Consider the following 14,225-nt stretch of genomic DNA (forward strand, 5'->3'; position numbering starts at 1 on the left):
CTTTTGTATTTCGTTCTCTGCAACATTTACCGCAATGGGTTTTGAACTAAATAATAATGGGATAATAGTAAGCAAAAGACTAAGCTAATAATGATCTATTTTTCTTGTCTGATTTTCCTACGTTTGATTCAACTTTAATTTGTCTAGTTGGCTATGCGTGTTACTCTTGTCTTGGTAAAGCCAGCAATTCCGAGGTAAAGTGAACTCGTCTCGGTAATTGAGGTAAAGGCCATCAAATTTAATCGCATTTATATGCTATATGTGCCTAAGATTTAAGTAATCCGCCTTTTAGACGATAAAATAGCTCAAATTTTTTAAATTCTGATTTATAAGGACACACAGATGCATACATGGATGAATAAAGGCATGTAATAGACAAGAATAAGTGAAGGCAAAGAATGAGGCAGAAATAAGGAAAATGTGGAAGAATATATAAAGATCCGAATTTTGCTCCCAGTTTCCAAAGGGCCCGGAATGGCATTGAGAATATGCATTAGCTTCTCCAAACAATCAAACAAGAAGGAGAAGCGAGACTTTTATTGCCAAAAAAACAACATGAGCAGCAGCAATAATCTCCACGGTAACTATTTTAGGGAGGCGATCAATGCTTTTTGTAAGAATATCAGATGAAGCATTTGCAACATCTGAAAGACTTCTGAAACTAGCCATAAATATCTGCTTGATTCGTTCCTAGAATATGAATGTCCGAGTTACAACAACAAAACAAGATAGAGCTTCTAGGAACTTCCTTATTTTGGACTGAAAAACCCAGTCTGCTGGCTTCTAACTGAAGGCATTTACCGACTCAAAATTACAATTATAGATTCTGACTTCCCTTTGCGACATATATTTTATAATACTACTACTAACAACTCACAGCAGCACCAAGCCACCTGAGGCCAGCACAGCTGCGCACACTTCTCCTCCATCCCAATCTATTCAGAGCCTCCCTCTTTACACACTCCCAAGAAGTTCTCATTTCCTTTAAATCTTACTTTAGGACATCCTCCCACCCCAGACGAGGATGTTTTGCTTTCCGTTTAGCCCTAGACGGTTGTCCGAAAAGGACAATCTTCGGCAATCTGTCATCCTTCATCTGCAGAACGTGCCCTAGCCATCTCAACCTTTCTTTCACTATAGCCCTAGATAGCGGGATTGAACCACATTTTTTGCACAGCCTACAGTTTGAAATACGATCAGTCATCCGGGTATCCAGAACAGTCCGTAGGCAATTTCTCTTGAAAACATCTAGTAAATATTCATCCGCTTTTCGGAGCGCCCATGCTTCAAAGCCACTATCATCACTGTTCCTTCCAATATTCTAATCTTAGTTTGCAGACTTATCTTCCTATTCTTCCACACTTTTTTTTTAACTGTGACAAATACCCTGAGCCTTAGCTATTCTACTTTTAACATCTTTACTGCTCCCACCATCTTTACTAATAATACTACCAAGGTAAGTGAAGCTGCCCACCTGATCAATCTTTTCGTTACCCAACGTCACCTTTTCATCTTCACTTAACCTTAGTGACCTAGTCTTCTTAACATTTTGTTTTTTAAATTAATTTAAAAAAAACATTAATACATATATTTTAAATACAAGCATTTAAAGAGATTTTTTTAAATTACAAAATACATACATTTTATAAATAATGTTATTGGATTTTAAGGTAAATTTGAACTGGCCAACTTCTTCAAAATAGTCTGAAAGTCTAATAACCATGCCTCCAGTGATGACTTAACCTCCACACCCCCGGGGGTAGGGTTATAAATTATGGAAGTTGCCCATTGGCATGGTTGCAGCGGTTCCTTTTCAGTTTGATTAGAATTTTCAATTTAGTCTTTACTCGTTTTAAGATTGATTTATTCATCTATGTCAGTATCTGTTATGTTTAGGTTTGACATGATTATTTATTTTAAATTCTGTTTTTGTAATTTAGAGCAAAAGCATGTTTTGATTTAATTCCAGATATGTAATATTTTATAAGAAACGTCATTATAAGCTTATGACTGTCCCTCCAGAGGGGGGGGGGCATGGTATGCACCGTACTGTTAGTGTTTTTTATGTTTACTGGTTTTCATGGACTCTTTGCTTGTTATGAATACTTAAATCAATTTTCTGCGTGGGTAGCTTGCTTTCTTTGAATTCCCCTCCAAATTTCGGCTCCAAGCTATTGAGAAAAAATTTTTCAACAGTTCATGTTTTTCAACCATTTTCTCCTTCAGTTGTCTCCACGAATTCTTTCTTTGATGAAAAGTTTTAATAAAACATCATCAAACATAACAATACATCCGTTATAAAAAAAAGTTACTACTGTACAGTGACTGCAGGACTCTCTTCTGGTGATGGGGAATTTAAGTCCGAGTCACTCCGTAGTAGTGATTATAAGGAATCACAACAATTATAATCACTAAAATTATCCGTATACGAGACATTTAACTCTCCAAGAAAATTATGTCATGATTTATGGGTAATTTTGAGAGCAATTTTGGCGATTGTAATTGCTGTGATTGCTTATAATAATTACTAAAGAGTGACTCGAACTTCAATCCCCCATCTTCAGGGAATTTTTTATTAAAACAACTGTCTTAAAACTTGTATCGGATGTATTTGGGGAAAAGAGGACGTGAGGGGGGCTAGTTGCCTTTTGATCACTTTAACTTCTAAAGAGGACACTAGAATTTCTGATTCCCAATCAGTGGAGCCCCCTCCGAAGTTTATGCGACCACTCCTTCCTTAAAAACTTATATGTCCTCGGATTGTAATTTAAAACCCTTGCCCTGAGGGCTGTCGGGGTTGTCATCCGCAATGACACAATTTTTAGACCTTTCAACTATGCTGAATAAAATGGCCATCTCTAGGTTTCGATTGTTTTTTTGTTTTTTTTTTGGAGAAATGATGGTGGTGGGGGTCTGGTTGCCATCCAATCCCTTTCCGTCTACTAAAACCGAAACCAATTGAAAGCAACAAATCCCAATAAAAAAAAAATTATCGCTCTTCGATTAAAAAAAAATACCATAAAACACAAAATTAAAAGTACTGCACCGCTTTACAAAGCTTCAGTCTCTATTGTTCTCGTTAAGTGCATAATGGGAAGGTAGTGGCTGTTTTTAGGAGAGGTGGCACCAGACACAACTTTTGGGCTGTTCCCGTTCTGTTAGCCGTTGCTTCCAAACACATGAATATCAATATGGTTCCTATCACTATTAGTATAATACTAGTTTATTCAGGGCCCAAACTTTGTTTATATACGGACTCTTATCAGTGACTAACTTTTTCAGCCAATCGGAATCATGCATTAAGATTCGTAATCACAGAAGTCTTATTGTTTTCTGGCTAATGACTTAAAATAGGTATTCGTCGCTTATTTAACCCAATAGATTATTTTTATTATTTTCTTTTCAGACCTTCAACCACTTTCTCTAATTGGGATACAGAGACTATCGTAAATTGGCTGAATAATCTGGGTTTATTAGCAGCTGCAATGGAGGCGCGACGTTGGGTCAAAAAGGGTCAGCAAATGATCGACGCCTCCCCCTCGGAGCTTGAAAAAGAACTAGCACTTAAGGTTGGTGGTTTTTCCTCTCATACATCTAGCCTATGTCAATTTATTTAAGCTTCAAATGATCAGCTATTATAGTATTCTTTGTTGTTATCTTTATCTTAATAGAAGAATGATCTCATTGTTGAATTAAATTAATGGTTGTGAAAATGTTGAATAAATGAATAACAAAAACTTAAAAATATGGAAATGAATGTTTATACTGCAATGAAAAATTTTGAAAATAAACGTAATGGACAAATAGATTTAATAAAATTAGAGTTTAGAAAATAACAAAACAATTTATAAGAAATAATTAAAAGAAAAAAAAAAGAAATAAACAGTTACTACCTTCTATCACTTTGCAAAGAGAAAAAACTAATATTCAAGTGCGCTCCGATGAAGAACAAGCTTACAATAATCATATCTTATGTTATACTTCGTTTCAAAAAGTCTTAAAACTGATTACTGCTGAAGCTAGGTGATGACAACGCCATCTAATGCTACGTTGCGAAATCTACTATCTATTTTATTTTATTTTACTTTTTATGGTACTTATCGGTTATATAATAGACGGCACAAGAAACTGGTCAAGTAACTTCTTTATACTGTCGATCATTTGGATGGCAAAGATCAGATGAAGTAATAACCGGTTAGTTTGCTTTGATTAGTGGTAGAAAATAGTGTCTCACTATGGATGTTCAAGTTAAGATTTGGAATTTGGGGTTCCGTAAAGTGGCGTGATAAACGGCACCGAGGTACATCCCGCCATAATTTACAATCATACTTAGTAGAGTACATGTGGCGGGCGGCAGTAAAAGCAGAAGGAAGACCTCCTTTTAACGCGATTCTTAACGACATTTCTGCTTTCTGGGTACATAATTCTAGGTTGTAATTTTACAATTTTCCCGATAAAGTATTATATTTTCATCATATTTTGTTTTATTTCATTGGCTTTATCAAAAGTTTGGGCTATTTATTTGCACATTGGGGGGGATAAAGCATAGCATACATTAAATACAGTAATAATTAGTTTGCGTATTTAATATATGCTATGATTTACCCCCCTCCCCCCCACTAATGTGCAAATATATAGCCCAAATTTGTTTCTAAACTATTATATAATCATCATATTTTGTTTCATTTCATTAGCATTAATCGAACTTCAATTCCCGAGTGTCTATTATATAACCGATAATTACTCTTTTTTTACTAGTAACTAAGCTTCCTATCTCTTATGAGAACCTGAAAACTGCTTTAAAAACAAATTAAAATGCTTACTGAATTCACTCCTAAACTTGTAATCTTCTAAACTCACTACTAAATCTTAAACAAAGTCCAAGAAGTTTGTTTCTATTCAGGGCCTCACCTATAGGGGGAAAGTCTGAGCCTCCTCCCCTCCCCCCATTCGTAGTTGATGTTCGGATATTTCTATCAAAAGCGCAATTATTTTGACTTAAGCGGAGGAATTACAATTCTGAATTTTTACTACTGGGGCAAGGCCGTATCAGGAGGGGGCTAAGGATTTGACCCCCTAAAAAAAAGCGTCTGTCCGACTTGTAAAAACGTAAAAAAATGAATATAAACAAGTTTTTGATACGTTTTTTAAAGTTTTATTTACCAACCACCCCCTCCCCGAAAAAAAATCGTGGATGCGATCCTGTACTGAGGATAATTTCATTGGTTCGTCAAAAATACCTGAACTTGTTCCTCCACTCTTTTGTTTCTTCGAGCCATGTTTCTGCATCAAAAGGAAAGCTCTGGTAAAGCTTGCAGGGACCAATAAGGAATTAAGGTTAGATTAGAACAGCGTAAGAGGTATGATGATTCCCTAGCCTCACCATCAAAATATCTCCTTATGATAATAAATAGAAAAATTCGCAGGTTCAAAAAATAAGTATTTGTCGGGGGTTGGGATACTGCTATATACTATTTATAGTCAAATCTGTCCTTAATTTTATGAGAATTTTGTTTTCTAAGCCTGGAACAAAGTTTCATAGTTTGGGAATTTTTCCTCTATCACGGAGAATGACTTGTAAGTAGTAATCGTACTGCAAGTTTATATTGAGGTGGGTGAATTACATTTTTGCTTGGTGCCTCTTATTGGTTTGTAATGGAGAATGCACAAAATTCAGTTTCATCTCTATCGTGGAGAGCAGTGGTGTAAGAAGGGAGTGAGGGGGGGGGCGCCTTGGTCATCATCTGATATTGGTGAAAAAAAGACGGTCTAAAAGGGGTGTTTTTTCTTCAGTTTTTCTTGTTTACTAGTCAAGTTGCTGTCTTCACTGAACTTTGCTTCTAAATTGAGCCTTGTTTTCAGGCCACCCAACACGGAACTCGACACAGGCTGTGCAGATTATCGTTTTAGGATCCGTGTTCAACACTGGCGAATGTCTTCTCAGAACCTATATTCAACCGTGCTATTCTGGTGCGTTAGAGTTTTGAAAAATCCGTGTTGGGTTGAACACGGTGAACCTGAAAAAGATGTTTGACGAATTTACTCAAAACACCCTTCGGACATGGTGCCTGAAAACACAACTTAGCTTTTATTACTCTTTCCTATTTTTTTTTCAACACGGATTGCAGCAATAGTAGCTTGAATTAGCTATTTCTTTTTAAAATGCCTAGGGCGAATCTAGAGCAAGATCTTGGGGGAGACCCAATTTGACAAGGGCGCCAATGAGCAAAATCTTGGGCGGGATTGTGACAAAGGTACCAATAATTGACCAAATTGTCAAATTTATTCCCAAAAAAATAAAAAAAACCAGGAATGAGGGAGCCAGATAAATCTTGGAGGGACCGGGGCCCACCCCGGCTCCCCTGAATCCAGCCCTGTAATCAGCACCCTTTAATAACTGATTAGTCACTTTGATACGTATAGTAATTATAATTGTCAACATTAATGCTATGATAATGTTAATTGGGCTATTATGTTTTAAAATATTGTATTTTGTTTTTATATTATTGCGTATTAAGCTATTTATAGTAAAATGTTTATATACACAATCTTTAAAAGGCACAATTTACTTTTCCTCTCACTAAAATGTCTCCATAATGTAAACACTTTAAATGTTTGTTATTGTATGTTTTTACAGTTAGCAGAAAAATCCATTCGCTCGCTTCCGGCACATTTAAGGACTATTAACTATTTTATTTATGAAACTCATACAATAAACATTAAACACAACAACCACCCAGGGAAGGCACAATGCGCCTGATAAAAGACGGCTACAACTCTTTGACTCTCAACCAAATACGCAATCAATTAAAAATAAAAAATCCTCCCTCTCATCGTATTTTTGAAAAAATGAATACACTATATTTCCTCATTTAAAAATACTTCTGTAGTCTCTTTTTAAACAAACCAGTGTGTTCACCCCACCCCCCTCCTAATGCTAGTTGGTAAACCATTCCAAATATCCGGAGCTAAATAACGGGTCGAAGCTGGCACGGGTGGTGTCTCGATACCCGGCTACGAAATTGCATGTATTCCTAGTTTCATATTCGTGGAGGGCACTATTAACACTAAAGAACAGACAAAAAAATGAAGGACATACAATTTAAAGGTTAGAACAATGTGCATTCATACTAGTGGTTGCAAAGCAATTACAAATAAGGCAGCATGAGACCATTTATCGAAACCAACATAATAATAAACAACAAAACACTACAATATAAAATGTAAAAACCCAAGCAACACAATAAAAAATACAGAAAAATAACCCTCTGAAATTATAGTTAATCTGTTTCGAAAGCATACGTACCGAGCATATTATTTACCGACTATATTATTTTTTTCGGAATCCGACACAAATAATATGTCGGAATCCGACACAAATAAGGACTGTTCAAGGCAAAAAGAGTTTCGGAACGAAGAATTAGCTACATCTAAATCTACATTAGCTACATCTAGAATTAGTACATGCTACACCTGTTGAAGTAACTATGTTAATTTGGATAGGTTTTCTGTTTTTAAACGTCAAATAACACAGTATTACATCTTTTACACTTGATGCATGTTTAAACGCAATATCATATATTAGGTGGCAGAAAATGGATTGGATTAGTCAGGGAATTGATTGAGTGTCAGAGTAGCAGACTGTGTGGCATTAATTTAAATCTAAATGTTTGAAGAAGAGATTCTCGTTGGGCAAACTTTTTAAAATTTAGTGGTGTTGACAGTTGCAACTTTTAATATTTTTGGTGAAAAAAAGCAAAATCAAACTTTTACTCTTGACAAATTTGAACTTTATCCTATTCAGTTTTCATTATGGTCCAAATCTTATACGGTATTTTGGAGGGGAGAGATTAGAGGGCGGTAAAACCATAGTTAGATGTTTTGTCTTAGGTCATTTTAAGATTGTTCGCTGTTCATTATAGTTTCTATAGTTTTTTTTTCCTTCACGTTCAACATCTTAGAAAATCTAATTTCTATTCATGTTCAGTTTTCAATTTGCTCTCTACTAATCATGGGAAGATGTTGTTATTGAACTAAATAAGAAAAAAAATTATAACTGTGGATTTTAAGTCGTTTATGTAACCTTAAACAATAACAAAATTTTTTTGAAATAATCTATTTTTAAAAATGCGTTTGAATTAATCTATTCTGATTAATTAACTGTTCAAGTTACTACTAACCTATTCCACCTGCTTGACTTACTTTTAATCTTTTCTAGAACCCACTGCACAAAAAGAAACTCCTCCTAGCGCTTGAAGCCAAGGGACGGCCCATCAATGAAACACTTCGTCCCTTTGGTACCCCAGCTATTAGTCCTTCTTTGGAGGAAGCATTCGCCACTTTGGACCACAACTGGGTTGTTCGATGGCTAGATGATGTCGGTTTGCCACAATACAAAGATTTATTTATGGAATCGCGCGTTGACGCAAGAATGCTTCATAATTTGACTATTGAGGACCTGTGCAGCTATTTGAAAGTATCCAACTTACTTCACATGACTAGCATAAAGCGAGGGATTCAGGTTAGTTTCAGATACCTTAGGTAAAATGATAACGTTATGTTACATAGTTGTACACATGTCTAACTCTAGGGAGGAAAGGAAGTGTCAGAGCATTTCTCGTGGGGGGGGGGGGTCAAAATTGAAAAAATTACATATTTCAGGTAATAGTTTCTAACTTTCCTTGTTCGAATCTTTTTTACCCCTCCCTCTCTTATGCGTAGGTTAGACACATGTGTCGGCTTTGAAGGAGGGCTTGTACGGAGTAAAGACACCCCCGTAATCATTTAGGGAAGTTTCCACAAAAAGCCTCACTATGGCTCTAGAGAACCATTTGCAACGAAAATAAGCCAGTGAGGAGGGGGGCTACAAATTGAAATTGGTGATCATGAACTATGTTTAAGTAAAATTTTAGCACATCCTATTCCTCCCCCACCCCTCTTCCCTACATTTTGGCCGTGTGAACCTATAATGAAATTAACTATTATTGGATTGTTCTCGGTACCCCGCTGACTGACCGTATTTCAAACTAGGTAGTACGAAAAATGTGGTTCAATCCCATTATCTATAATGAAAGAAAGATTGTGATGGCTAGGCCACGATGAAGGATGACAGGTTGCCGAAGATTGTCCTCTTTGGCCAACCGTCTGGGGCTAAACGGAGAACTGGTCGTCCCCGTTTGGGGTGGAAGGATGTCATAAATAAAAATGTAAATAAAATGGTAACTTCATGGGAGGTGTAAAGAGGGAGGCCTTGAATAGATTGAGTTGGAGGAGGAGCGTGCGTAGCTTGGTTGGCCTCAGGTGGCTTGGTGCTGCGGTGAGTTATTAGTAGTAGTAGTAGTAGTATTGGTGCGGTATATCGAGAAATGAATATGAAGTCAAATGAAATCAATCAAATGTTAGGAAAAATGGAAACGTTATGATCAAGTCAAAATCCGGTGGAGAAAAGTAGTTAATTAAAGCGTATACATCAATGTCAGAATTTTACTTAAGGTTTTCTGTCCAAAATATATTGGGAAAAGGACAATTGTAAAGAAAGCGTCTCAAATCGGTCAACTTTACGCTATAGTTTGACTCAAATCGGTCAACTTTACGCTATAGTTTGACTTGTGCTTTCTTGAAAGCAATTACAATGCAAACATGCCCGTATCCAGGATTTTGTTTGGGAGGGCAGGGGGGTACAAACAAAAGATTTTAGAAACGCATCAAAAATATTTCATAAGCATTTTTGTTTCGTTTTTACGAGTCAGACAGACATTTCGTGGAGGGGGTTAAACCCCTTTTTATTTATTTACTAAATGTTTTTCAAAACATTTGAAATGACTGTTTTATTGTTCAATGCAATAACGAGTAAATGTTTTGTGCTCAACACATTGTTATAAAACAGTAGAAACATTTTATTACATTGCTCGTTTGTTACGGCATTCACTCTTAAAGCATATGAAAAAAGGAAGTTTTAACTTAATAAGTGGAGCTGAGCGACAGTATCCTTCTTTATAGGGTAATATTATTTACCTATAAATTTCATATTTAATATTAATATAATTTTAATATTTATTTCTTATGTTTAATATTATATTAATATTAATTCAATATTAGTATTAATTCATATTAATTAATATGATATTAAATTTATGTTAATTTAGTATTAATATTATAATATTAATTTACCCAATTTTACCGGACTTGGATGCAGCTTGACTATTGCAGATTGACTGGTGAAGTTATCACTTATTTTTATGATGCATATAGATTTTCCAGGGGCCTCGCTTTCAGACTTTCATTCATACAGATTGAAAGTCTTTCTATTCTGAATTCAAACAAAAGTGCAGCATGTTCATCATTCTGAACAAGAGACTAATAACTAATGCAGACATGAAATGTTGAGAATGAGCTATTTTCTCATTATTCTACGGTGAGGGATGGACTATCAATAACCATGGATAATTATCGTGACGACGAACAAATGCTAAAAGGGCGGAGGACTTTAACTAAACACTCAGATGAAGCTATAATATGTAAACACATGCAAAGTGTCAATCTTTCTTATTTTCTATTAGTCTGTTATTCGTAAATTTATTCTATTAATATTTTCGTAATTTGGTACTTTGAAATTCGTACTAATACCTAGGTAACTTTTGCTAAAATAAAAAAAGTTTCAGATCTTTGCTCTGAACATGGAGTTGTCTATTTATTTATTGATAACCCATCTGGCCAGGAAGTCTGTGGGCCAGGTTGAAAGGAAGTCTGTGTGCTCTGTCAATCGAGGTGAAAGTTCCTTGGATGAAGTTAAGGAGGAAGCTCCCTGTCACTTTGTGCAAGAATCACCACCATTACTTAATAATTAAGCTTGGATATTCCTATAGTCTCACCAGGTTCGTACGCATAAATTTTTTCGGGGGAGGGGTAATTAAAATTGCAAACTTATAAATAAATCTTCTTAAATTAAAGTAAATCTTTATTATTAATTCAAATAAATACAATACAATCGCAACTTTAGCCAACGAAAAGTAGAGGTCAGATAAACTGATCATGTCTAGGAAGGTGTTGACGAATATATTCTCGGAGGCGATCATTTCGGAGGGCAATATTATTAGGCGTGAATTTACGAAACTGTGTCGAGAACAAACAACAAATTGAACCTGCCACAAATGCCTATTTGCTCCATGGTTAGGATTGCCACCCCAGTATTGCCACCAATCAGTACTTAAATGCTGGATTATTGAAGAAAATCCCTAAATCAACCAACAAATCACTAAAATCTAGTGATTCATTTTCCTCACCGGGTGGGAACCCTGTCCGTGGTGCTTGGCATGTACAAACGCAAGCATAAGTCATTAAACATAGACTGGACAATACGTTTATTGACACAATAGACCTCTGACAGAACATTCTCTGTTTAACAGTGTTGATTCATTGCTCGTAGTAAAAAGGGACAGAAATAATCTATTGACGATTCTGTAATATTCCATATGCATCATTTTTAACTCCCTAGTATGACTAAAACCATGTTACTTTCTTTCTTATATTGACAAACATATTCTCGGAGGCACCAGGCATTTGCAAAGGAACAAAGCCTGCACTATGATACAGAGTCAGGCCATTCTTTCGTGAAACAATGGTCGCAAATAATTCCTTTCGTAATTCCGCAATATTTCATATTTGTCATCTCTTCTTCTTAAAAATGAAAATTTTTAATTCAAATAACCCTTTCAAAATTGCAGGATTTTAAGGTTATTAGTTATATATATATATATCTATATATATAAAAATAAGTTGTCTGTCTGTGTGTCTGTCTGTGGATCAGGTGACGTCATGTTTCTGTGTCGACTGACGTCATGAAGTTAGTTGTCGTCATTTTTGCTATGACGGTGACGTCATTAATGGTATCTAAGACATGCGTTCACGGAAAAATGTTTAATTGTAAAATGACTGAAGAACCTACAATGGCAACAGCCGAGGAAGCTGCTCAAAGAGTCTATGCCAAAAAACTTGCTGCTGATAGAGAAAGTAAGAAAAGAAAGCGTGCCGAGGAATCACAAGAACAGCAAGAAAACAGGCTTGCAGCTGATAGAGAAAGTAAGAAAAGAAAGCGTGCCGAGGAATCACAAGAACAGCAAGAAAACAGGCTTGCGGCTAAAGAACGCAAAACCGCGCAGTTAGATGAAAATCCACCTGGAAAGCGAGAGTCAAAACATATCAAAACTGAAAATGATAGCGATGATGATTGGGTTTGGGATTTTGACTTGGATAAGGTCATCAATGCCTACCAGATTTAAGTTAAAAAACAAAGGTTCGGCGATATGTACTTCATAGTGACGCTGAAAAATAAAGAAGAAAAAAAACTGAAAAAACGTAAAAAACTAAAAAAAACTAAAAAGAAAAACACTCAAAGATAAATTACAGACCGGGACACAAATGACGACCGACACAGAGGGAATATGAATGACGACCAGGAACCTCAAAGAAAAATTACAGACTGGGACACCCGGACACAAATCACGACCGGGAATATAAATGACGACCGGGACGCAGGGACACAACTACAACGGGGACGCCGGGGGCACAGGCGGGATATATAATTGACGACTGAGACACAGGGATTGTTTGAATAGAAATTACAGACCGGGACACCGGGACACAAATGACGACCGGGTAACTGGGACACAGGGAATATAAATGACGACCGGGACACTGGGACACAGGGAATATAAATGACGACCGGGACACTCAAAGAGAAATTACAAACTGGGACACCAGGACACATATCGGTTCGGCGATATGTACTTCATAGTGACGCTGAAAAATAAAGAAGAAAAAAAACTGAAAAAATGTAAAAAACTAAAAAAACTAAAAAGAAAAAACACTCAAAGATAAATTACAGACCGGGACACAAATGACGACCGACACAGAGGGAATATAAATGACGACCAGGAACCTCAAAGAAAAATTACAGACTGGGACACCCGGACACAAATCACGACCGGGAATATAAATGACGACCGGGACGCAGGGACACAACTACAACGGGGACGCCGGGGGCACAGGCGGGATATATAATTGACGACTGAGACACAGGGATTGTTTGAATAGAAATTACAGACCGGGACACCGGGACACAAATGACGACCGGGACACAGGGAATATAAATGCTATTTATATGCACAGACAATGGGACAGCGAAGAATATTGTATATTCGCATGTTTTACGTAGTTAAAAATATATATTTATATCTATATCTATTCACAGGTGGGACACAGGGATACAGCTACAATGACGCGTAACTAATATGGCGCGTAACGACTTACGCGCGCGGGGGGGGCTTGGGGGGGCGCGAAGCGCCCACCAACTAGGCGTTGGGGTGGCGCGAAGTGCCACCCCAACAGCTAGTATGTATATATATATAATATATATATATATATATATATATATATATATAATATATATATATATATATATATATATATATATATATATATATATATATATATATATATAGTAGCTGTTGGGGTGGCGCTTCGCGCCATCCCAACACCTAGTTGGTGGGGCGCTTCGCGCCCCCAAGCCCCCCGCGCGCATAAGTCGTTACGCGCCATATTAGTTACGCGCCATTGTAGTTTTGTCCCTGTGTCCCACCTGTGAATAGAGATAGATATATATATATATATATATATATATATATATATATATATATATATATATATATATATATATATATATGTGTTTTTAACTACGTAAAACATGCGAATATACAACATTCTTCGCTGTCCCATTGTCTGTGCATATAAATAGATTGTCAGGTTTACTGACTCTTGAACATGCAACATATAATTGTCCATGGGAAAAACAATCCGTATTCAGATTTATACCTCATTATTCTAATGATGTGTCCCTGTGTCCCGGTCGTCATTTATATTCCCTGTGTCCCGGTCGTCATTTGTGTCCCGGTCTGTAATTTCTATTCGTACAATCCCTGTGTCCCGGTCGTCATTTATATATCCCGCCTGTGCCCCCGGCGTCCCCGTTGTAGTTGTGTCCCTATGTCCCGGTCGTCATTTATATTCCCTGTGTCCCGGTCGTGATTTGTGTCCGGGTGTCCCAGTCTGTAATTTCTCTTTGAGGTTCGCGGTCGTCATTTATATTCCTTGATTCCCGGTCGTCATTTGTGTCCCGGTATGTAATTTCATCAGTTGACAAACATGACGTCAATCGACACACAAACATG

General features: G+C 36.6%; 1 protein-coding gene across 1 annotated transcript in view; it reads left to right on the top strand.

Moving 5' to 3' along the window:
- LOC136034463 (liprin-beta-1-like) overlaps positions 1-14,225 on the top strand; it is a 164,053-nt gene that overhangs the window by 92,122 nt on the left and 57,706 nt on the right. Inside the window, exons 11-13 of the mRNA XM_065715654.1 lie at positions 3,407-3,569; positions 8,219-8,521; positions 10,662-10,841. Of these exons, the coding sequence (XP_065571726.1) occupies positions 3,407-3,569; positions 8,219-8,521; positions 10,662-10,841 (646 nt within the window). The remainder of the gene's footprint in view (positions 1-3,406; positions 3,570-8,218; positions 8,522-10,661; positions 10,842-14,225) is intronic.

This window comes from Artemia franciscana, chromosome 2, assembly GCF_032884065.1.
Source record: "Artemia franciscana chromosome 2, ASM3288406v1, whole genome shotgun sequence".
NCBI classification, from domain to species: domain Eukaryota; kingdom Metazoa; phylum Arthropoda; class Branchiopoda; order Anostraca; family Artemiidae; genus Artemia; species Artemia franciscana.